The 22177-nt window shown below is 32.5% G+C and overlaps 2 protein-coding genes across 6 annotated transcripts; one reads left to right on the top strand and one right to left on the bottom strand.

Moving 5' to 3' along the window:
- Window positions 1-6251: 6251 nt before the first annotated feature.
- Window positions 6252-21669, bottom strand: LOC144573277 (glycine-rich protein). 4 transcript variants are annotated; one of them, XM_078323021.1, is made up of 13 exons: window positions 21127-21669; window positions 20637-20863; window positions 20198-20263; window positions 19906-19984; window positions 19595-19674; window positions 19465-19488; window positions 19133-19257; window positions 18846-19044; window positions 18480-18533; window positions 18148-18194; window positions 17724-17808; window positions 16906-16969; window positions 16149-16824 (listed from the first exon to the last, which is right to left on the bottom strand). In XM_078323021.1, exons 1-13 carry the CDS (start codon window positions 21488-21490, stop codon window positions 16712-16714), a joined length of 1527 nt encoding a protein of 508 aa, XP_078179147.1. In that variant the 5' UTR covers window positions 21491-21669; the 3' UTR covers window positions 16149-16711. The 4 variants fall into 4 exon arrangements, with proteins under 4 accessions (XP_078179146.1, XP_078179147.1, XP_078179143.1 ...); XM_078323020.1 differs by lacking the exons at window positions 16149-16824; window positions 16906-16969; window positions 17724-17808 and adding exons at window positions 6252-6268; window positions 17893-17945 and having other exon boundaries at window positions 21127-21626; XM_078323017.1 differs by lacking the exon at window positions 17724-17808 and having other exon boundaries at window positions 16245-16824; window positions 21127-21625.
- LOC144573576 (cysteine-rich receptor-like protein kinase 15) lies at window positions 11029-14102 on the top strand. Of its 2 annotated transcripts, none has more exons than XM_078323356.1 (7): window positions 11029-11894; window positions 12103-12216; window positions 12355-12533; window positions 12660-12870; window positions 12961-13204; window positions 13308-13458; window positions 13728-14102. In XM_078323356.1, exons 1-7 carry the CDS (start codon window positions 11090-11092, stop codon window positions 14016-14018), a joined length of 1995 nt encoding a protein of 664 aa, XP_078179482.1. In that variant the 5' UTR covers window positions 11029-11089; the 3' UTR covers window positions 14019-14102. The 2 variants fall into 2 exon arrangements, with proteins under 2 accessions (XP_078179482.1, XP_078179483.1); XM_078323357.1 differs by having other exon boundaries at window positions 11030-11894; window positions 12358-12533.
- Window positions 21670-22177: the final 508 nt, after the last annotated feature.

Below are 22177 nucleotides of genomic sequence, written 5' to 3'. Positions count from 1 at the left end.
GGATTTTGAAATTTCAAATTTCCACCGGAAGCATTTCGACCCATATGCTAGAGGAAGCGCGTTAGCCATACTCATATATATATATATATAGAGTACGGCTAACGCGCTTCCTCTAGCATATGGGCCGAAATGCTTCCGGTGGAAAGTTGAAATTTCAAAATCCAAAAAGTCGATCTGAACCGTTCATCTCCTTCTCCATATTAATATCTGCTTGGAGACCAAATTTTACATTTTTCTGAAATTTTTTACTATTTATTAAGCCATTTTGAAAATCGCTGATCCAACGGTAGCTTCTGATTTTTACTGTTTGGTAAGCCACCGTTGGATCAGTGATTTTCAAAATGGCTTAATAAATAGTAAAAAATTTCAGAAAAATGTAAAATTTGGTCTCCAAGCAGATATTAATATGGAGAAGAAGATGAACGGTTCAGATCGACTTTTTCGATTTTGAAATTTCAACTTTCCACCGGAAGCATTTCGGCCCATATGCTAGAGGAAGCGCGTTAGCCGTACTCTATATATATATATATATATATATATATATATTTAACCTACTCCGTTTGATGTGTGCTCTCCGTTAGTGGTATTCATTGGTCCGGTTTAATCAGTTTTAAACTGAATTGAGAGAGTTCATATTAAACGGTTCAGTTTTGCAATTAAATAGATCAATTCGGTTTATTTTTTTTAAAATTGATTTAATTGTTTGAATCAGTTTGGTTTAAAAAAAAATTAACCGAGTTTCATGTCTGAATAAAACATTTGAAAAAATTCAAAAATTAATATTATTTGGTTTAGTTTAAAATCAGTTAGACCAAAGGAAATAATTTTTTTATATCCATCTTAAAAAATATATAATGAATTTTCTTATTTTTGTTTAACTGAGCAAACTAAAATTTAGTTTAGTTTATTCAGTCCAGTTTTAATTCAGTTGATAAGTTTATTTCACTCAGCTTGGTCATATTTTTTAAAATTAAATAAAAATTTAATTTGCCTATTTATTTTGATTTTAACCGAACAAACCGATAAACACACAAACTCTCTTTCTCTATTTTTAATAGAGGCGGTAATCTAAAATATCACTATTCTTTTTTTTTTAAAGAAAATGGGTTTTCCAATTTTTAATACCAAGATTTAATTATTTTATTTTCCAGCTTGGTTTTTTTCCCCTTTAATAATCTGATTAGGTCAATATAGGCATAACATGATTGACAACCAATACATCACTTTAGTTTCTTTTAGACTTCCCTTGTGATACTGTTTCCATATCCTGGGCATCACATGCGTATACTTTAGAAATAATTTTAATGAGTAAAACCACAGACATACACAACACTCTCTGAAACAATCATTGAGAATTTTTTTTTTTTAAAATAACACAATAAAAATCAATTTTTTAGAATAAAACTACAAAAATTGAAATCGGATTTTGAAAGTCTGGCTATGATCAAAGTACAACTTAAGACTTAAGTTAAGATGAGTGTATGATTCTTGGGAAAATCATGACCGGACATTGATGGTCCCTTTTTTTCTTTGGTGTTCAAATTACAATTTTAATTTTTAAATGTTATTTTGATTTTGTTGTTTTTCCAAAAAAAAATAATAATAAATCATTGAGAAACGTAGAATTCACATCCCCTCAGGTTACTAGACCGAGTACAATTGAATCGGACGGTTCAAAATTGTTCTTTTTAACTTGACACGAATCTCAAAGCACAAATAATACTGCTCCAGCGTTATTCCAAGCAAGCACCAGCTGAGAATAAATTTGGACCGTCCATTACAATTTTAAGTCAGATACCTACAAGGATACGGATCCGAGAAACGTAAAGGAGAAATCAATTATTGGATAAAGATGAAAATCATCATAATTCAGTACAACAAAATATAAACACCAAAAAAATTATTGGAAGGGGGGATCACTTCTATGTTGTTGGAAATGTGGATAGCTTACCAATTAAGTTTCGCAATTTAAATGTAGTTAGATAATGCATAATGCTTAAAATATAATTAATTCAGGACTTAAAAGTTTCAAATTATTTGAGGAAGGAAATTTTTTTTTTTTTTTATAATTATGATATATGCTCCATAGACACCAATTATGATTATAATATTGAATTTCAAACAAAATATATTTGTGACCAAGGTTCTAAATAACGTTTATCGCGTCATAGCGGGAAGCCTACAAAAAAGGCCATAGCGAATAGTGTCACTATAGCGAAAGCTATACCACATGGCATTTTTTTATTTTTATAAAAATTATATCATATATTTGTACTAAATATCAACATTATCTAAGTCTCATAGAACAATAAATAATATCAAATTGATTAAAAAATTATAATATTCATATTGAACCAATACAAAGTCCAAATTGTGACTCAAAATATCAATAGTAATACTAATATCATAAATTATTGATATTTTTCTATTCAAAATATATTCAGCATCATGACATAATCTATCTTTTTTCTTTTTAAATTTCAAAATAATATAGACATCATGGCATAATTAACTATCTTAATCTATTCAAAATATTCAAACTACTATATAGTAAGTATAATTTTGTTACTTCAAGAAATATCTTAATATATTCAATCTAAGCCTAAAGCCCATATAAATTGAAAAGAAAAAAAAAACTCATGTTGCATAACTCGTTGTAGTTTTCTTATTTTGATTTCGTTTGATGGATCTCTCATTATATATTTAATAGTTTAATATAAAACTTAGTACGTCAATTGCCAAAAAAAAATCACGGTTAAAATCTAATATGAGCCTTTATTTAAAGCCCATATAAATTGAAAAAAAAAACAGCTCATGTTACATAGCGGACGCTATTTGCGCTATACGCTATGCGCTATAGCGGACCGCTATTACCGCCATAGCGTCCGTAGCTCTAATAGCATGTTATTATGCCATAGCTTAGCGTTTAGGGTCCAAAAACGCTATAGCGCGCTATTTAGAACACTGTTTGTGACAAATGTTGAGATTGTCAAATGACCACCCCACCAATTATAAGAAGTGTTGATGCTTAAATGAAAGTACAAATAAATTAATAAAATAATATAAAAGGAGGTGCCAATTTAAATTTTTATTAAATGAGTGTTAATAAAATTAGATTCAAATAAAAATTGATTTAATATTTTATACATGTTATACATCGTGCACATAAAAAAAATTCAAGACCTGTCAAAATAAATGACTAAATTTTTTTTTTTTCTCTCTCTTTTGATGTTATTGAAATGAAATAAAAATTTATGATTTTTATAAGCATGCAACTTGAGATGAACGAAACACGCTCATTGAATTAAATATGTTAATTTAAGCATAAAATAATAAAAATTCTTTATTTTTCATATGCATGCAACTCGAGGTGAACATGTCTAATTGATTAAATTTGTTAACTTAAGTACGAAATAAAAAATAAATAAATATCATTCATTACAAATAATAAAATTAAAATTGCTCTTCAGATAATGCTATATTAATTTCTCTTGTTTTGCCTGAAGGCCTACTCTACAAAACTAGCATTGATAGGGTTTGATCTGCAAATATCAGGTTGTTAAATAAACGAGAGAGATAGAGACATGGAAGGCCAGACACAGGGGTAGGTTCGTACTGTACTACTGTGTATCATATAAAACCAACCTGTCAAGTGGGACCCCCACATTATAACCTAATGGGACACACCACAGAGGAGTTAGTATAGTGCTAACGGGTGGAATTGCAAAAGGCAAGGTGGGAGTTGCATGAAAACATTTATTAATGGCCGACTGTGCAATATTTCCTGTCTTTCTTTTTATTTTTTCCTTGATTGTCACTGATTGATGACTGTGTGGCATCTTGACAAAAGGAAACATCTCCTTTAAAATATAAAGGAGTTTGTTATGTTGTTACTTTCCCAAGTTCTGTTTTGTATTATTAATCAAATTATGCATGTGTGAATATTCTGAGATATGAATATAAGGTACTGGTAAATTTTAATTTATTATTGGAGGGTTATGTACATATTATTAATTTATGTATAAATTGGGGACACATGTAAGCTAATATACGGTAGGGGTGAAATTGAAAATTTAAATAAAAACCTAAAGGGGTTAGGCACATGTGATGTCATTTAATGAAGGACTAATATGCTTTGATGCAAGTTGATTGTATATGATTGATTTTTAATATGTTCATTGACTATAAATGTGACCTGTTTATATCTACTATTGTGTGTATTTATGTAGGAGATGATATTCTTGATTTTTGACTTAACAATATGTGCCTTTTCTGGTTAGCTTTTATTTAGATCATTTATAAAGTCACTTTTTTGGATTTCTCTCTTTGAAGTACATATTTGTCAAAGATGTCCACATCACAAAAAATTGTATTTCAACATAATATTTGACAATATTCAGGAGAGAAAAATTTAAAATATAGAGGTTCACTATAGAAACAAAAAATTGCTTGAGAAAGGGTTATTTATAAAATAATTTTACAAAATTTGGTGGTCAATTTTAATGTTTTCATGACAATATTTTGCTTGAAGTACACAAACATATTTTATATAACATTTCAACAACAAAAAATTATTTCAGAAGAAAAAAAAATAATTAATTTAAAAAAAGTTGGAGATATATTTCTGCATAACTGGTTCCGTATTTCAACAGCAATCTTCAAAGCCAATTCATGAAAAAGAAATTATTACATTTTTCAGATCCACTGCCTCAAAAAGAAATTATTAAAGGTGCGAATAAAAATAATCAAAAGCAGAATACAGCTACACAAAATCAAATGGGTAGGTTGTTGCTTAACAGCTTAAGGCATCATGTATTCATGTTCCTAATACCTCTGTCTTATTGTACCATGTTGCCTCTCCCAGACAAGAATACCCGTGCGGTTTTGTATGGAATTATGTACCTAGTAATATTATATAATATTCTGTGGCAGGAAATATACATCCGTAAATGTGGCGAGTCATGAGTTGGCCTAGTGTACACTGTACAGAGCCCAAAGTTGATGGTCCATAGCCCAATAAAATAAACTACCTATTTTACCCCTCAGGCCCGGAATATATTATTGTTTTTCCCGTCTCTATCTATATACCTCGAGTGCGTATCCTCTGAGATATCTCATATTTTGCGTGACCGACGTGTCCGGTGCCGATTCGGCAGTAACGTGGGGGCGCAGTATTATTTGAGCTTTGAGATTCGCGCAGAACGTATTGCAACGGTTGAGATTTTCCAAAAAGTCATGCAAAAAATGAGATATCTCAGAGGCAGCGAATTCATATCCCTCATGATCTCTCACGATCGGTCACCCTTTCTGGGCATGGCTTAAAGTGTTAGTTCATTGATTTCCACTTTAAAATACTTGTGTTATTTAAGGAACAAATCAAACTATATCAATTATATTACACAGAGGCGGGACCAGACTTAAGTTATGAGAGTCAAATACATATTAGATTTCAATTATATAAATATAAAATTATGTATAAGCATAATTTTTTTTTAAATAAATATTTCATATGGATCCGCCTTTGATATTATGAAACTTAATTATGTAAAAAACTGATTTTTAGTCTAGTAATAAATAATAATACTCTTCATCAGATCATAAGCTTGAAATTCAAATGTTTTTTTTTTTAAATATTAGATAGTGAGATGGCTTTATCACAACTTTTTACTTAAATATATGTGTTTATCACATACTTAGTGTTAGTTTCGCTATTGATTATTTATCGATATTGTATTAATTAGGAGAGCATTTTTTGTATATTCAAGAAGATAAACCTCATCAGTCAGCATATATCTCTAGCATTTTTTTTGTATTAATAAGAACATAAAAGAAGACATCTTGTTCGGAAGAAACGGTTAGACTGATGAACTGGAATAGTTGTGATTTCTACTTTAGTTACGTTTGAGGTTATGGAATTATATATTTGTTTAACATTTTTGTGTTTTATGTTGGAAATACGTGTAGAGTACAAGGTTAAAATTTAATTTCAATCAATTAATTAATAATTATTCAAATCAAAATCTATGTATAAAATTAAATTTTACATAGACATGCATTACCACTAGCAACGTAGTAAAAGCTTTTGCAGCTGTATCTGTAATTTTTTTTCTCACTTGTTATATGTGCACAACAATAGAAACCGCACTTCTACCAATATCCACATAAACAAGTTAGAATATAATTATAAGTCGATGTACTAACACCAACTAATGAACTCTCTTTCCCACATTCTCTTTGTTTGGGAGAATATACTCGTATTTAGATATATCTACAAATCTGAACTGCTGCATATATATAACTTCATGTTGCACCAATTCGGTTGTACATATATATTCAAGAGGAGGGTTCAAACGCCTTTATTTTTGGTGCCTCCATCATGCCTCCATTTTTAAAAACTTTAATAACTAAAAATTTGAAACTTAAAAGTAAAAATAAAACCGTTGGATACGATCTACATCATTTTATGCATGCACATGTAAAATATTACGACATTTCAACTTTGTTTTGGTTGTCATCAAGAGATTGTAAAAAAATGTACTAAAGTTGATAATTTCTGGACGTTGATTTTTCAACTTATTAATTCACATAAAAACAAAATTGAAATATGATAATATTTTATGAGCATATAGAGAAAATAACATAGATCACATCTAACGGTTTTATTTTGACATTTATAATTTAAATTTTGAGTTATTTAAGTTTTTAAAAATGAAGGCATGATGGAGGCACAAAAAATGAAGGCATTTGAACCCTCTCTATATTCAATTGCACCTCTCCAAAATAGAGTGTAGAAATTTCGCCCTAATTCATGTGGCGCGATATAATTTAATTTATATTTAATTTAAGAAATTAATATATTAATTATGTCTCAAATAATTTGGGCCGTAAAACATTTCTAATATTTTGTTTATTTAATTTTGTTGTTCAATGTTTTATATCACAGGGTGAACAACTGGAAAAGTTACACAAGGGCTGATATTGTTAGCCAGGTATATATGTAGACGTGTTCCTTTTAATTTACAATTTTATTTTTGAAACACAATATTTCAAGAACAATTTTAGTTAGTATGTTGATTTGAACCTAGTGTAATTAATTGTATGTATGTTAGAGCATCTACATCCCAGCAATTTAAATAAGTTTCTAAATAATTGTTAACTGCTTTTTAAAAATTAAGATCTCTAAAATTTCTAAACTCTTACATCTCTGAAATTAATTTAGGGTTTCTATTAAGCCACATCAGCAATAAATTAAAAATAAGAAATAATTTAAGCCAATCATTTGACCAGTGTGGAATTTATAAACCATTTCTAATTAATAAAAAACTTTCATGTATAGTTTATAAATAAGAATAAACTCTCTCACATCTCTGAAATTCGATTAATTAAAAACTGTCACCTCAGATTAGAAACTCTAATAATATCAGAGATGTAGATGCTCTGAGATTACTGTTCCACATTTTAAGAACAATTTTTAGCTTTTTGTAATCTCTTATAAGAAAAAAAAAATTACCCTACATCATCTTATTTAGTCTCTTCAATCTCAATTTTTAATTCCGATAAGGTGAGAAGTCTTTGTACATGGCTTCACCCTTGCAAGGACTAGGTATATCTTTTTCGTTTAAACAAACACAAAAGAACAAAAAACATAAACACCTTTTTGATGATATATTTTTGTTATGTGCTTTGAAAGATATATGGTATATGCAATTGATGTGTTAACGAAAGTCGCTTGAGGATCATAAAAGAAGCTGCAAGTGCTAATCAATAAAGTTACTAGACCTTGTGTGACCACAGCCATTCAATCCGACATTCGATCTTGCTCTTGAGTTGTAACGCTCATTTTGTATGAAACTGTGCGTTAGTTGGATTACCTTTTCGTTACGGAAGGAAAACAAAAAACAAAAACGGAGCAATTATCATTTTTAGCGGTTGATCCGTGATATCTGAACTTTTTCCGACAATGATATTACGGAATTTTTTTTTTTATGCTATAGGTAAAAATATGACAACCATGTTTGTAAAAAAAATCCGTACTATTTTATACAGCTGAGAATGGGTTTTTCTTTTTCTTTAAAAAAAAAATCGGAAAATGAATTGATTATTTTTTTCTTCGAAAAATAGATAGAATTAAGAACAGGTAGATGAAATTGTACTATTGGTACGATATGATCAAGCAGTTTTCAGACAAATTTGTAATCAGATTGAAGTTTAAAGTCTGAAAAATACTGAAACCGTATCAATTACAAACATATTAGTTTATTTCTTAATTAGGTACTTGTTCCTAACAAATATACTAACTTTTCCACATCATTCATCCACTAATTGATTGTAATATAAACATATACAGTATTCTAAAATTAAAGTAGCACAGATTGAGCATATGCCTTTCCGTTTAAGTGAAGTGATATAATATTTTTCTTAATTATGTCATTAAAACTTGATTTTTGAGGATCTAATAATATCTAATTCATTTAAGACAATTTAATCTATTATACTAATTTATTCTATCATCAAACACCAACACATTAAAAATACAAAAGTGAAGGTTTCACTGTATTTGTACTCTGCTTCACACATCAAATGCTAACATGAAAGGCAGATGAAAATTGACTTTCAGTCACTGAGCTTAAATTCAAATCAAAGCTAAATTTGTATTAGGAAATTAAGCAAAAATTAAGTAGTGCTTCCGAACATGTAATTATAAACAAAACTGTGTAACCTACCTAGAACCATAGTGACAAGATACCCGAATTTTATCCGAATTATACCCGTTTAATTCTTTTTTGGGGTGATGCCGAACCGAACGCCGAATTATTCAGTTGACAGAACTTTGACCGAATTAAACCCGAATAATTCCCGAATTTTACGAATTATTCACGATTTTTTTCCGAATTTTTCCAAGAACAATTATTTTTATTTTGTTTTTTTGCTCCCTTGTAGGACTGAGATTTCTGATCCGGATAATTCCGAATCATTCCCGAATTATATCCGAATTATTTCCGAATCACAAATTTTTGATATCGCCGAACCGAACCCGAATAATTCATTTGTCACTGTGCCTAGAACAACAAGATTACAGTCAGGAGCCATATTGGATCAATACTATTTTCAGAATGGGCCTAGCCCGGTTTACAAAATCTGGAGCCTACAATAAAAGGCCATTACTCTCTTTTTCTTATTATTTTTTTTTTTTATTAATGTTGGTTCAATGCAAAAGCATTTAACTGCTAATAATTATAAGAGTCATCTGTTATTTTTTACCTATCATTATGAATTTAAATCTAAATAAATATATCTTTTCACTCTCTTATGGTACAGGTTGGGATAAATAAGAATTAACCTTTGCCCTTGGAGGTCGTTGGAAGAGATCAGGGTATATTTGTAAAATTAATATTTAAAATAACTAAATAAAAAAATTAAATGAATAAAAGGGGATGGAAGGAAGCTTTATTAAGTTTTTATGAGGGGATATAATATTATGATGTTTTTTTTATGGGGATATTAACTATTGAGATAGGCTACGGTGAGTTGCGAAGTAAAGCGACTATTTTACTTTACGCTCATATTTTGCGATTTTTAAGTTCAAAACGTCGATCCGAACCGTTCATCTTGTTCTCCATATTGAAATGTGCTCGGAGACCAAATTTTATATTTTTTTGAATTTTTTTACTATTTATTAAGTAATTTTGAAAGTCGTTGATCTGATGGTCCAGAAAATTTTACTGTTTTTTACTGTTCACAGCTAAACAACAATTTAAAAAAATACAAAATAAATAGTAAAAAAATTCAAAAAAATGTAAAATTTAGTCTCCAAGCACATTTCAATATGGATTAAACATCTAACGGTTCGGATCAGTCGTTTGGACTTTCAAAATAAAAATACGGCGTGAAGTAGAAACGCGTTTTACTTCGCAACTCACCGTAGCCCACCTCTTAACTATTTTAGAAGTTTACATGGGTACAATAGAAAGTTTCCCTTTATATATTTATACCTCCTCTATATTGCAATGTTGGCAGCATAAAAAAAAAATTTTAAAAAGGAATTGACACCCCGGTAAACCATCTTTAAGTTTTATTTAGATGGTACATCTTTCTTGAATCACACATTTTACTATCTACAGTAAAAGGAGATAAGGAGAGACAAAATATCTCTTTCTAAGGAAATTTGACAATAAAACATGGAGAAAATATTGGCTCATCTTCTTATATTTTTCTTCACATCTCTACAAATCAAACATCAAATGGGCTAATTATGTCAAGTCATTTAATAGAGTTAGAAAATGTCAAATTAGGTGTGAATGACTAATTTGATAATTAGTTTGTCCTTCTTCCACATTTCCTATTCTTAATTCAGGATACTTAATTTGACTTCCCCAGTAAAATGACAAGAGGTCTATGTCAGACTTAATTAGCATGATTTGCTTGTTCATGTTTGTTTTACTAGTCTGAAGGAACAAGAGTTTCATCTTTTTGTCTTTCTTAAAGACAGCAAATATTATAGGGTATTTTTCTTAATATTTAATATTTATAGTAATAGAAATCAACCTTACCTCGTCTCCACCTGTTATAAGGAACGGGATGTAATCTGGATATATAATTAAGGAAAAAGATACAATGACAAATATATTAATTTTACAATTATGATAACATGTTAGACAATATAAAATGGTAAATTGTAGATATATGTTTTATATTTTAAATAGGTTATTTATTAATGTATCAATCAAGCACTAACAAAATTGATTTAGTCATCAATCAAGCACTAACAAAATTGAACCATTAATTGATTTTTTAAATTGCTCCACATTTTTTTAGATACACAACCTATTGAACAATGGAGGAAATATTTGTAATTTCATTTTCCTAATTTTAAGAATAATTTAATCGGTTGTAATAATTATGAAATAAATTTTGTTGTAAATATTACTTATTCCTATAATTAATCAGTGAGTATCAAAGATCATGATAAAATACTTGCACTGTTTTTCCCTATTAAAAAATACTCAATTTATTAACCATCTGCCACCTATATCAAACAGAAATGAACAAGGCTTGATGCAACAATTACACTTGCTCTATCTGAGATACCATGCCTCTCCCCTCTTTCATTCTCCTCCATTTTACACTCATTATTACACTCGCATTATTCCATACGGCCTCTGCGAACGATAACTATTTTAATTGCTCAAGTTCAGATCATTATGTTACAGGCAGCGTTTTCGAATCAAATTTGAACAATCTCCTCTCTTCCCTTCTCACAAAAGCCTTATCTAATAGCGGCTTTTCAGAAGGTTATAGCGGCATGGGCCCGGATCAAGTATTTGGCCTAATGATGTGCTACCCTGATTGTACACTGACTGATTGCGTGTTTTGTCTCGAGTATGCTGTAAGCATCTACAACACAAAAGATCGTCCGTGTGCTAACAGCGCAACAACTGTATTATTTTATGGCCAGTGTCTCATACGCTACGCTCGAAAAAATTTCACTGCAAGAATTGATACCTCAATAAACCCAAATTGCATTGTCAATGTAGCAAACATGACTAATCAAAATCAAGCCACAAGATCTTTATCACAAATGATGGCAAGTCTGAGGTCTGTAGTCCCGTATACTCCTCTGATGTTTGCGAACAGCACAATCGCCAGAACAAATATTACAGGACTCATGCAGTGTACAAGGGACCTTTTGCCACAGGACTGTGATAAGTGCATCGGTGATGCTCTCGCATTCTCAAAGAGTTGCTCAAGAGATTGGAATGCTCAAGGAATGAGGGTTGTGGGACTGAGTTGTTATGTGAGATACGAGTCACTTCCATACACTATTACAGAATTCCCAAAGATACTGGTACCGTCGCCACCTCCAGCACCGCTTTCCTCGACCAATTCAGCAGGAGGTACTAATTGAGATGTCGGAATATGTTTTTGTTCTAGTTTTAGTTAATATTTTACTCCTGTCAATTAGCCTAATTGTCATTACTGTAGATTTTGCAAGTTAATTGTAATGCAGAGTTCAAATCATAGCTATCTGTTTACTCTATTTGAAGCTAACATTCATCTAATTTATTTAGGGATATTAATTAATTAAACACTTGAAATATACAGGATCAAACTCCAAGGCAATTGTTATAGTTGCAGTGTCTATTTCTTCAGCTTTGATTCTTGCTATAATTGGAATTTTCTTATGGAAAAGAAGGGGGAGAACTGAAAAGAGAACAGGTAAACGATTCTAACATCACGGATTGTCCAGCAGTAGCTGTTCATTTTGGTTTAAAAATTAAAAAAGAAAGATCAAATGATCTTGTGCATTACAACGAGTTCATTTCAATGATTCCATAAAGATTTCTTATATATTAGCAGATAAGGATGCATCTACTAGTTCCTTTCTAGAAGACAGCATGGACATTAGCCTCAGATGTATTCTGAGTCCTAACTCAGAGTATGAAGTGTTTGACTTGAGCACACTGACAAATGCCACTGGTAATTTCTCTGATGCAAATAAGTTAGGTCGAGGAGGTTTCGGAGCAGTCTATAAGGTTTCCTAATTGCCCTAATGTCTATAATTCTGTAATTTTTCCGTAATAATAATAGTAATATCTTCAACTTTTTGTAACAGACTGTCAAAAAAATAATTACTGAATTAATATGAGAAAAATTCTCAGGGTATTCTTCCGAATGGAGTTGAAATTGCAGTAAAAAGACTATCAGGGAGCTCACTTCAGGGAATTAGAGAGTTCACAAATGAGGTAGATTTACTGGCAAAATTGAAGCACAAAAACCTGGTACGGCTACTGGGGTGTTGCGTGCAGAGACAAGAGAAGCTGCTTTGCTACGAGTATTTGTCTAATGGAAGTCTCGACAAGATTCTTTTTGGTAATTTCTTTCTTCGGTAAGATGGATGATTTCTCTCTATTTTTTAAGTTTTAATTCATTTAATTTTGAGGATTTTTGTTGTCAAGTTAGAGAAGGAATCTTCTAAATATATGGAGCTTGACTGGAAAATGCGGTACAAGATAATCGAAGGAATCAGTCGCGGTTTGTTTTATCTCCATGAGGAATCTCCTGTGAAGATCATACACAGGGATTTAAAAGCTAGCAACATATTGCTTGACAAAGACATGAACCCAAAAATCTCAGATTTCGGCCTCGCCCGGTTTTTCGAGGATGAACTTACTCATAAGGAAACCTCCCATATTGCTGGAACATTGTAAGCCAATTCTTCATGCGAATTCTTCACCTCATACAATCGATTTATGTTATCTTACCATCTTTGTGTTCTGAACATCTGAACATCTGATCATCTCATACAGTGGGTACATGGCACCGGAGTATGTTTTGCATGGAAAATTCTCAACTAAATCAGATGTATACATCTTTGGTGTTCTACTTCTAGAGATAGTGACAGGTCAAAAAAATAGTTACTTCTTCGGTTCGAGCCATGGATCAGACTTAATTAGCTATGTAAGTACTAGAAAGGCCAAAAATTCAATACTTCACTTTTGTATTTTTTTTTTTTTTTTTTGCCGATGTGAAACATCAGTACCTTCTTTTTTCTTGTCAAAAATTTAGTACTTCAGTGAGAAAGATGGAAAAGGGATGAGAAAAACGGAATTCTCCAGAAATTTAATTTAACTAGTAAAAAGAAGTTGACAAATCCAATAATTATTTAAATCTGATTGATATTGGTACAGAGAACAATAATTAAAGTTCTCTTATTCTGTATAATGCAGGCACGGCAACACTGGACTGAAGGAACAATACATGAATTAAGGGATCCAATTTTACAGGATGATTATCTTGAAGAGATCACGAAATGCGTCAATGTGGCGCTACTGTGTGTGCAAGACAACCCGATCGATAGACCCAACATGGAATCGATCAATGTCATGCTCGGCAGCTATTCCGGTGCTGTTCGACCGGTTTTTCCTTCCATGTGGTCGTTTAGTGAGGTCATAGATATGTCGATCAGTGAGGATGACTCCATGAAGAAATCAGAAAGAGAAGTTGATATTATAGTATGAGTTGGAATTATAGCTTGCACATGACTTGAGTATTTTGAAATTACTGAAAACAGTTCTTGTTTAATTCATATACAGTTCTAGTTTGCTCCTTTTTTTTTTCTATACTGACAAACCTTTTTTGTATTTCATTGATCTTTTTGTTCAATATATGCATTGACAATTTTAATTGTAAAAGTGAATGATAAGCAAGATCAATACAGGGAATCTGTATCCTCCCAGGTACCTGACTTAGTACAATGAGCTCCCAGCCCAGTGATTGGAATTCGGTGCCTATGTAGTGGGGGTCCGTTTTGAGATTCGTGCCAAGTTAAAACTGACGACTCAGATTTAATTGTACTCAGTCAGGTATTGCACTGGATCTGAATTCTTACAGCAAACACCTGCTATTGTTATCAGAAAGCTGCTCTTGGTCATTTAGAGAAGCAACAAAAGCAACCTTTTTGTATCAATGGACTTTAGCATTTAATCATTCAATTGACCACATAACAGTTATTAGCCTGACAGAACTATGTATTTTTTTTAAAATGGTCGAGACCTGAGACCAAAGTCTGTTCCTAAGAATAAGCAACCATGTTACCATCTCAAAAAAGTTTCCAGGAATTAGGAATTTTCGTGAGTCTAAAAATTATCACGAGCAGATCTGGAAATAAAAGTTGAAATCTCCTACCTATGGTGAAGTCCGAGAGAAGAGAAGGGGAATAAATAGGTTGAAAACTTGAAAAATGGTGAAGTCGGAAAGAAGAGAAGGGGAGGAAGGTGCCTGGTGAAGTGCGAGCAGAAGAGGGGAAGAAAGGATCTGCCGGTGGGACCGTTGAGCAGGAATAATAATTCAAACTAGTCAGATTTAGGCATTGTGGGCCGAAATTTTAATTCCTGATTATTTATTTCTTTTTTGGGCTTCGGCCCATTTTCGAGTTGTGTTAACGGAGGTGAGCCGGCAGAGTTAACTGGAGACGCCAAGGATGCTTGGGCCTAGTTGGTTTTCTGAGTTATAAGAGCATATTCATCATATTTACAAATTTAAATATAAATATAATAATTTTAATTTTAATTATAAAGATATAAATTAATTATTAATTTTAAGAATGTAATATTAGTAATTACAAATTATCAATTTAAGAAAAAAAAAATCATGTCAGAGAAATGAAAATTATAGAGACAAAAAAAAAATCTAATATAACGTGCAGGAAATTATAAATTTTTTAATGATATAAATAAATTTAGTTTTTATAATTGTAGGAATAAAGATTCTGCAATACAAACTTGATTTTATGAGCTATCTAAAGTAAGTACAGATATTTTTTTTCAAATCACAGTAATTAGCAGGCATTCAACTGTAGTAGCTTTCTACAAGGGTAAATCACTATCTGAGGTCTCTGTGAGGTACAATTATTTCAATGTTTCAAACAACAATCTAATTGAGGCACAACAAATTAGCGACATAAATTTAATTGAAATGCAAAGATGTAATTTCTTGAAAGGTAAGGTCGCTATCTGAGGCACAATTATTTCAATGTGTCAACAACAATGTATTTAAAGCGACAACAATCTAGCTAGTGTTTATGAGATATGTTAACAATTAAGTTGGAATTTTTGGGTGTGGATCATATATATATCGCTGGAATTTGTTTATTTAGTGAAAATTAATTTTCAAATTAAATGTTTAGAAACTTTGCAAAGATGCTATGAAAAATGAATCGGACGGACTTGGAATGTTTCTCCTCACCTGTTTATTTTTTTTTAACAGGAGAAATAAAAAGGATATCAAGCTGTCAGCAAGTCTGGAATTGAACTTAGAAAAGTCCGGTTCCATATTTGGATCCAACTTGGAAGGTGTTGTTCCAAAGCTGGAAGATTACATTGCACCAATTTGAATTGTTTGACTATTTTCTGTTGATATCCGAATATTATGATTTGTAGCAAACACCTATTTGACACCGTAAAAGCAAAAAGATCGAATCTGTTTCTTTTATGACATTTAACATAGTTTCTCACATAGTTCATTCTACTTATCAACAATTTCAGTACCATGAATAATAGGTTGAGAAAATTGTAACTATAATCTCAATACAGTTTCCACCTGGTCATGAGAGTTGAGAAACGTTGCTTTCCCAGATAATAAGCACAATATTTCATTACCACCAAGCACAAAAATTAGAAATTCGTATCAGAAAATGCACTTATGAAAATAATAATATAATCCTTTGCGAAGATTTAAAAATAAAAGAAAATTATAATATAATCATTTATTCAGAATACTTTCTAAGAACATGCATTTATGTAAAGTAATTACCCAAATACTTCCATCCATTTATAAATAGCCTAGCACTAATGAAATTCAGTTATCCGGCTGCTGCCACCGCCCCTCCCCCTCCGCCCCCACCCCCTAAAACAACAAAAGGAAAACTAAAAGAAAAGGCATCTCTAATCCATCTCCTAGCTTCCAAGCAAAACTTCCAACTATCGACACGCACAACATGAGTCAATAATTACAACAGCTCATTGGGTTATACATCGTTCCATTTCAGAAAACTGTTCTAAACCTACTTATTCATCCTTGCTCTATCCATTCAGCTATTTAGTTAGAACTCAAATCAGCTATAGCGATAAGGCATCCGCCATCATCTGATTTTGCATGACGAAACCAATGTTCCTCTTCATAAATAATTGTAAATATTAGATAGGAGTACTAATCAATTTTGCGTGAGTAGCTCCACGTGCCGGGTAATAGCATCAGGACAAGACTGGCCACGTAGAAGCTCCAATCGGTGGAATGGAGGCATGAATTGTAAAATGTAGTCTTCACCTACAATTAAATAGAAAATGGAATTAACAAATACATCCACTTCATCTAGCTTAAAATTTTGAAAGATAAAAAAAAAATTACCCTCTTTGACAGTCCCATACAGCCAACAAAGAACTTCATCAGTGAAGGCCAGACATACACCTCCCTGCATTGCATTGATTGGTGATAATTTGAGATGAGCACAGTACAATACCTTCTTGCAATTACTCATATTGGGTCCATCATAATTTTTAAAGAGTTTTTAATCATTAATGTGACATTTTGTTTAATAGAACAATGAAGAATGAAGCATACTAAAATACTGTGATGAAGCAATGAACTGCTACATTATTTTAAGACACTTCCATACTCTCATAATCAGTCTGGAGTGTTACTCATTTCCTGTTTTGGTCCCCAAACATTCCATCTCTACCTCATATTTTAATTAATGAAAAATTGGAAATAAATCTTAGTCAACAACAGTGATGACTATGGAATGAGCAACTCCTATTTGTCATAATGATAAAAAAAAAATTATATTGTTCTACATCACAGCTAACTGTGATAGTTTGGTCCACTTTTTTGCCCGAATATAGCTTCAATCAATCAGCAAATGTCAGGAAATGAGCCAAAAATGGGAACCCGTTCTCAACTGTAGGAACCACATAGGGGAAAGGTTGATACTTCAAGGACTGTTCGGGCAACATACTCCAATCAAAAAAAAAAAAACACAAACAAAAATTAAACAAACCCACTGCAAGGACAATTATTCCATACCGCTGTTAAAATGCTATGACTTAATAATGAACAAGAAAAAATAATTAGAAAAGACATTAAAAAGAATCACCGATTCATATGATAAAGCACAAAAAAAGGGTAAAAAGAGAGCACAGTCAAAAGGAGAGGGCTAATTAGCACACCTGCCAGTAACTCTTCGCCTTCACTCTTTGTGTGATCTTACTGGTTTTTATCATTTCAGTTCGCACCAGTACGCCTGCATCATCCCTGCCAAAAGATCCATGTTAGATTTAGCATCTCTAACATTGTAAAAGAATAGCAACTGAAATGCTTCTCGTATTTTAGATGGACTTTGCTCATATGATCATAGCAGTTGCTCTTCGCACTTTTCCCAATTAATGAAACTATAGGAATTGAGTATCTTATATAGTAATTCTTTATTGGTGTTGTTGCCTTCAAAAAATGCGCAAGGCGAAGTTCAAAAAAAGAAAAAAGGAGTATGGAGATAGCAGTTTACCCAAATGTATCAGCGATGTTGATGTTAAAAGAAAAAACGATAACATAAATAAAGCAAAAGGTCAAGTTAAAAAATCTTAAGCAGACTACCTGAAGCCAATGACAACATAAGGGACTCCAGCAAGGAATGATTGGATCTGCAACAGAGAAATAAACATTAATGGATGGACAGTTAAAAGTACACCACAAGAAAATAAACTACTCATAAAAACCATAATTAATAGCCACACACAGCCACAACTTAAAGAGTAGAAAGAGGTGACATAAGATCTAAAAAGAAGTTAAAACGGTGTGTGACATCAAAAAAGAATTTAACCAATTGAAAACAGAAAGACATACTAGAAATACAGACAAACTAGTTTGGTAATGTGAACTTATGCTGATGAGCATTAGTCAAACAGGAATTAAAACAAAATACTTACCCAGAATTTCAGTAGTTTTTCTCTCTCAAACCTTTCCTCTGTATGGTAATCTAGCTGTTACAAAATAAAACAAAACCATAATCATACAAACTAAGTATTAAGCCACAGATCTTCATATCAACATTGAACTGGTCCACTAACATGAGGTCCCAGATTACCCCACATGTATCAATTTGGCAACATTCCCACCCTTTTTCTTTGTTTATTATTATTTTTTTTTTATTTGAAACCCGTAGGTGCCCTTTGTTGCCTGTGCTTTACATGGCCATCCTTGTGTTCAATTAAGATGTAGAAAAGAACAGTGCTTTAGTGACAGATAGACAGGACAAACAGCAAGAGATAATTTCTACATGAATAAGAAGATACCTCTCTGCTTGTCTTTAATTCAATGTAGAACCTCCTCCCGTCATCATGAGAGTCACAACAATCCATCTCAGCACCCATAATTATTCGATGAGCGCCAAGCTTTGTCCTAATTACTGAACAGAACTCCACATTCGCATCAATACCCATGTTCTCGCTATCCTCTGTGGCAACATTCTCAAAAGAATACCCCCAGTAACATCTAATAAGAGACACATTTATAAGATATAGCAAAATAACTGTTGGTTTTCTTACCATATCAGGATGTGAAATTGAATAAAAGATTATACCTCCTTCGAACTAGCTCATTTTGTGGTCTTTCAGGGAGTTTATGCACATCAAGATAGACAATACCGTTTCGTTTATGCACGCCCATTTTCCATGGCTCATGTCTTATGTAAGCTGTAGCCATGATCTGGTAATGTAATTAATTAACAATGTAACATGCGTGTTCATAAAATAACAGTGATTTAAAAAAGGTTTATAATTGCCTAATTGGGTATGCACTTGTACAGCATCAGAACAGAATTTAAGTTATTTAAAAATGTAATATATTTTTATAATAGAGTACTTGCAAACTTTTTACTGAATCAAATAAAAAGAAGTAGCATGTAATGTGTACCTTGTTAAGATTATTTCGATATGTCTGCAAAATAAAAAATAAAAAAAAGCATAACCCATTTAGTAAATCCTTCTTTGGTAGGTATATGATCGGTTCATAGAAAAACTTCAATATAGCAAGAAATAGTTACCACAAAATGTATATTGTTAAGCGGGACCGTTGAATTCCTTACACAAGCAAGCAGATCACCAAATCCCTCAGAGCCCAAGTCTGAAAGCAAAATAAACTATTTTAATATACACTTTTGAAACATTTCAGAGATCCGCGCAATTGGTGTTACAAACAAATGATAAAGCAGATTACATGGATTCAGTGAAGAAGATATTTCCCCCCTTAGAAGAGCTAATTAATTATGACCACTTGTGTCAAGTTTCTATATAATTAAAGAGTGATACCAGGAGACTTAAGTACTAAAGCTCAAGTAAGTTTAGGAGCAATCACCTCTTTTCTCAACAAATGTATCAAAACCAATGTTCAGATCAGAACCGACACAGTCCTGAACAGAGCGCTTGAAAAGCCTCTGAAATATCAAGACAAGAGAAACATAAATCACATGTCAATAAATGAACTAATGAATGGCAAAAGCACTATAGAGAAAGCTCAAGGAGCAAATAAACTAAGTGTTAACATTACATGCTAGTCAATATATGTAAATGCTTGCCAAAGTTCGATAAAAGACCAAAAAGGGACTATATCTAAAAGAAACAGAAAAAGAAAGGGTGAGAAATCCTACCAGGCTGCGATCGTCAAAATAAACCTCTCCGCCTTCGACACGGCTGTAAGAAGCAATTTCACAAGGCTGTAAAACATAGTATTAGTGCAGTCAAAGACAATCCTACAATTACACAGACCTTCACATTTCCCTTTAAATAAGAAATATGCAATTCCAATTTTACTTAAATTAAATTTATTATGATTTACATCATCTTTTTTTTTACAATATAACTTAAACTAAGTAGCAAATGCAAAATTTCATCAAATTCATAGCAACATTCCACAGGATGACCCTCCTACGGATTTTTATTGCAAACTAAAAAGTAGCAAAGCTACACTTATTCCCATTTAATATACACAGCTCAATACTACTTCATAAAGTTTCACTAAGAAAATGATTTCATGAAGCTCCGCAATTTGGTAAAGAGTAAATGTCAGGAGAATAACAGCCTGAGTACCTCTTGAATGACAACAGACTTCCTTGACAAAGTTTCCTCGCTCTTGTTAAGTTTCAACTCAGACACAAACCGTTCGTCATTTCGACCATTCCCATGAGAAAACCTACCAAAACCACCGAAGCCTCCCCTGTGAGGATAAGGTCCTGATGGACGGGGCAAAATGCCACCACCCCGACCACGTCCAAATCCACCTCTGCCCGGGTTGTTGCTCCTGATAGGAGGGAGCACTGAAAGAAATAATATACGTGATGAAAAGCATAAGAAACATTGGGCAATCGCAATAAACCGATATAAACACTACATGATACAAATTTAATATGATTCTAAGCAAAAGAAGAAAATTAGAGAACATGAATGTTTACAGTACCATTACACCAAACAGTTGAGCAGAACAAAAGCTTAGAGCTGCCACTGCACTTGCAGAGAACTATTTCATATCTAAACTAACAGAAAAAACCCATGCCTTTATATATAAGTAATTAACCCATACCAGGTACTAAGTAAGCACTCCGTGCAGGGGTATTCTGATAATCCTCGTTGTCAGAACCAAACAGATCTTTATCTTCGACCTCCTCGGCCTCCGCCTGACCTAATACTCCGACCGAATCATACTCATACTCCTCCTCTCCACCTCCACCGGCAACAGCACCGGCAACGGCGCCGCCGCTACCTCCGGCACTGCTACTACTCCTCGAACTACCACTTGAAGAAGAGGAGGCGGAGGAGGAGGAAGGGGACGAGGAGCCGGATGAATCGGCGCCGCCATGGCCTCCCTCCGCTTGCTCATGCTCAGGTTCTTCCTCTTGATCAAGCTCTTCTCCGAATATATCTACGTCAATCTCAGGTAAATCCATGTAGCGCGTCGATGACCGGATTAAGTTTCTTAATCGGAGAGGCGCGCGTAGTTCTGGAGACTGCGGCGAAGAGAGCTTGCGTAAGGTGAAAAAAAATCGGAAGGGGTTTTCAGCAAGAAAGGCCGGTGCCACGGCAGTCAATTTTCCAGGGACGGACCAATTTCTTTGTGTGTTTGTATTGGACCCGCTTCGGTGCTTTTTAGGGGGGCGTTTGGTTGGCATTTCAGGGTAATGTAATGTCAGGGAATAGGATTACAGGGCATGTATCATTATCATGTTTGGTTCGTACATGACTATTGTTTCAACATTCCCTGGAATGAGCATTCATATATTTGGTTCGCGCTATAAGTATTACAATGGCTATAGACATAACTTCACCATTTTTTAATTATTAACTAAATAATATTATGTTATCTAATTTTTTAATGTATTATTCGAAGATAAATTAATAATCAGAAATTATATTAATGTAAAAAGAAAAAACACATAACGTGAAAACACTAAAAAAATCCTCGACACTGAAAATTACTTCAGCAACCAAAAAAAAGTAATAATATAAAATAACATCCCTTTGTCTTAAATTAAAAAATAAAAGCATAGTTGATTATGAAAATTACTATATCTGACAACCACCTAGGATCCAAATCACATACTCTGGCTTTTGTCATCCGCTAAAGAAAAGAAATA

The sequence above is a fragment of the Carex rostrata genome, chromosome 21 (assembly GCF_964058835.1).
Source record: "Carex rostrata chromosome 21, lpCarRost1.2, whole genome shotgun sequence".
NCBI classification, from domain to species: Eukaryota; Viridiplantae; Streptophyta; class Magnoliopsida; order Poales; family Cyperaceae; genus Carex; species Carex rostrata.
Note: the sequence above shows the minus strand (reverse complement) of the source record. Positions and strands in the feature narration are given on the sequence as shown.

Excerpts from the sequence above, each read along its gene's own strand:
- LOC144573576 (XM_078323356.1), top strand. The coding sequence starts at position 11,090 with ATGCCTCTCCCCTCTTTCATTCTCCTCCATTTTACACTCATTATTACA. Across the intron at positions 12,217-12,354 it reads GAGAACTGAAAAGAGAACAG|CAGATAAGGATGCATCTACT; the intron begins GTAAACGATTCT and ends CTTATATATTAG. Across the intron at positions 13,459-13,727 it reads GATCAGACTTAATTAGCTAT|GCACGGCAACACTGGACTGA; the intron begins GTAAGTACTAGA and ends TGTATAATGCAG.
- LOC144573277 (XM_078323021.1), bottom strand. The coding sequence starts at position 21,490 with ATGGATTTACCTGAGATTGACGTAGATATATTCGGAGAAGAGCTTGAT. Across the intron at positions 20,264-20,636 it reads AGTCTGTTGTCATTCAAGAG|CCTTGTGAAATTGCTTCTTA; the intron begins GTACTCAGGCTG and ends TATGTTTTACAG. Across the intron at positions 18,534-18,845 it reads AATTAAAGACAAGCAGAGAG|CTAGATTACCATACAGAGGA; the intron begins GTATCTTCTTAT and ends ATTTTGTAACAG.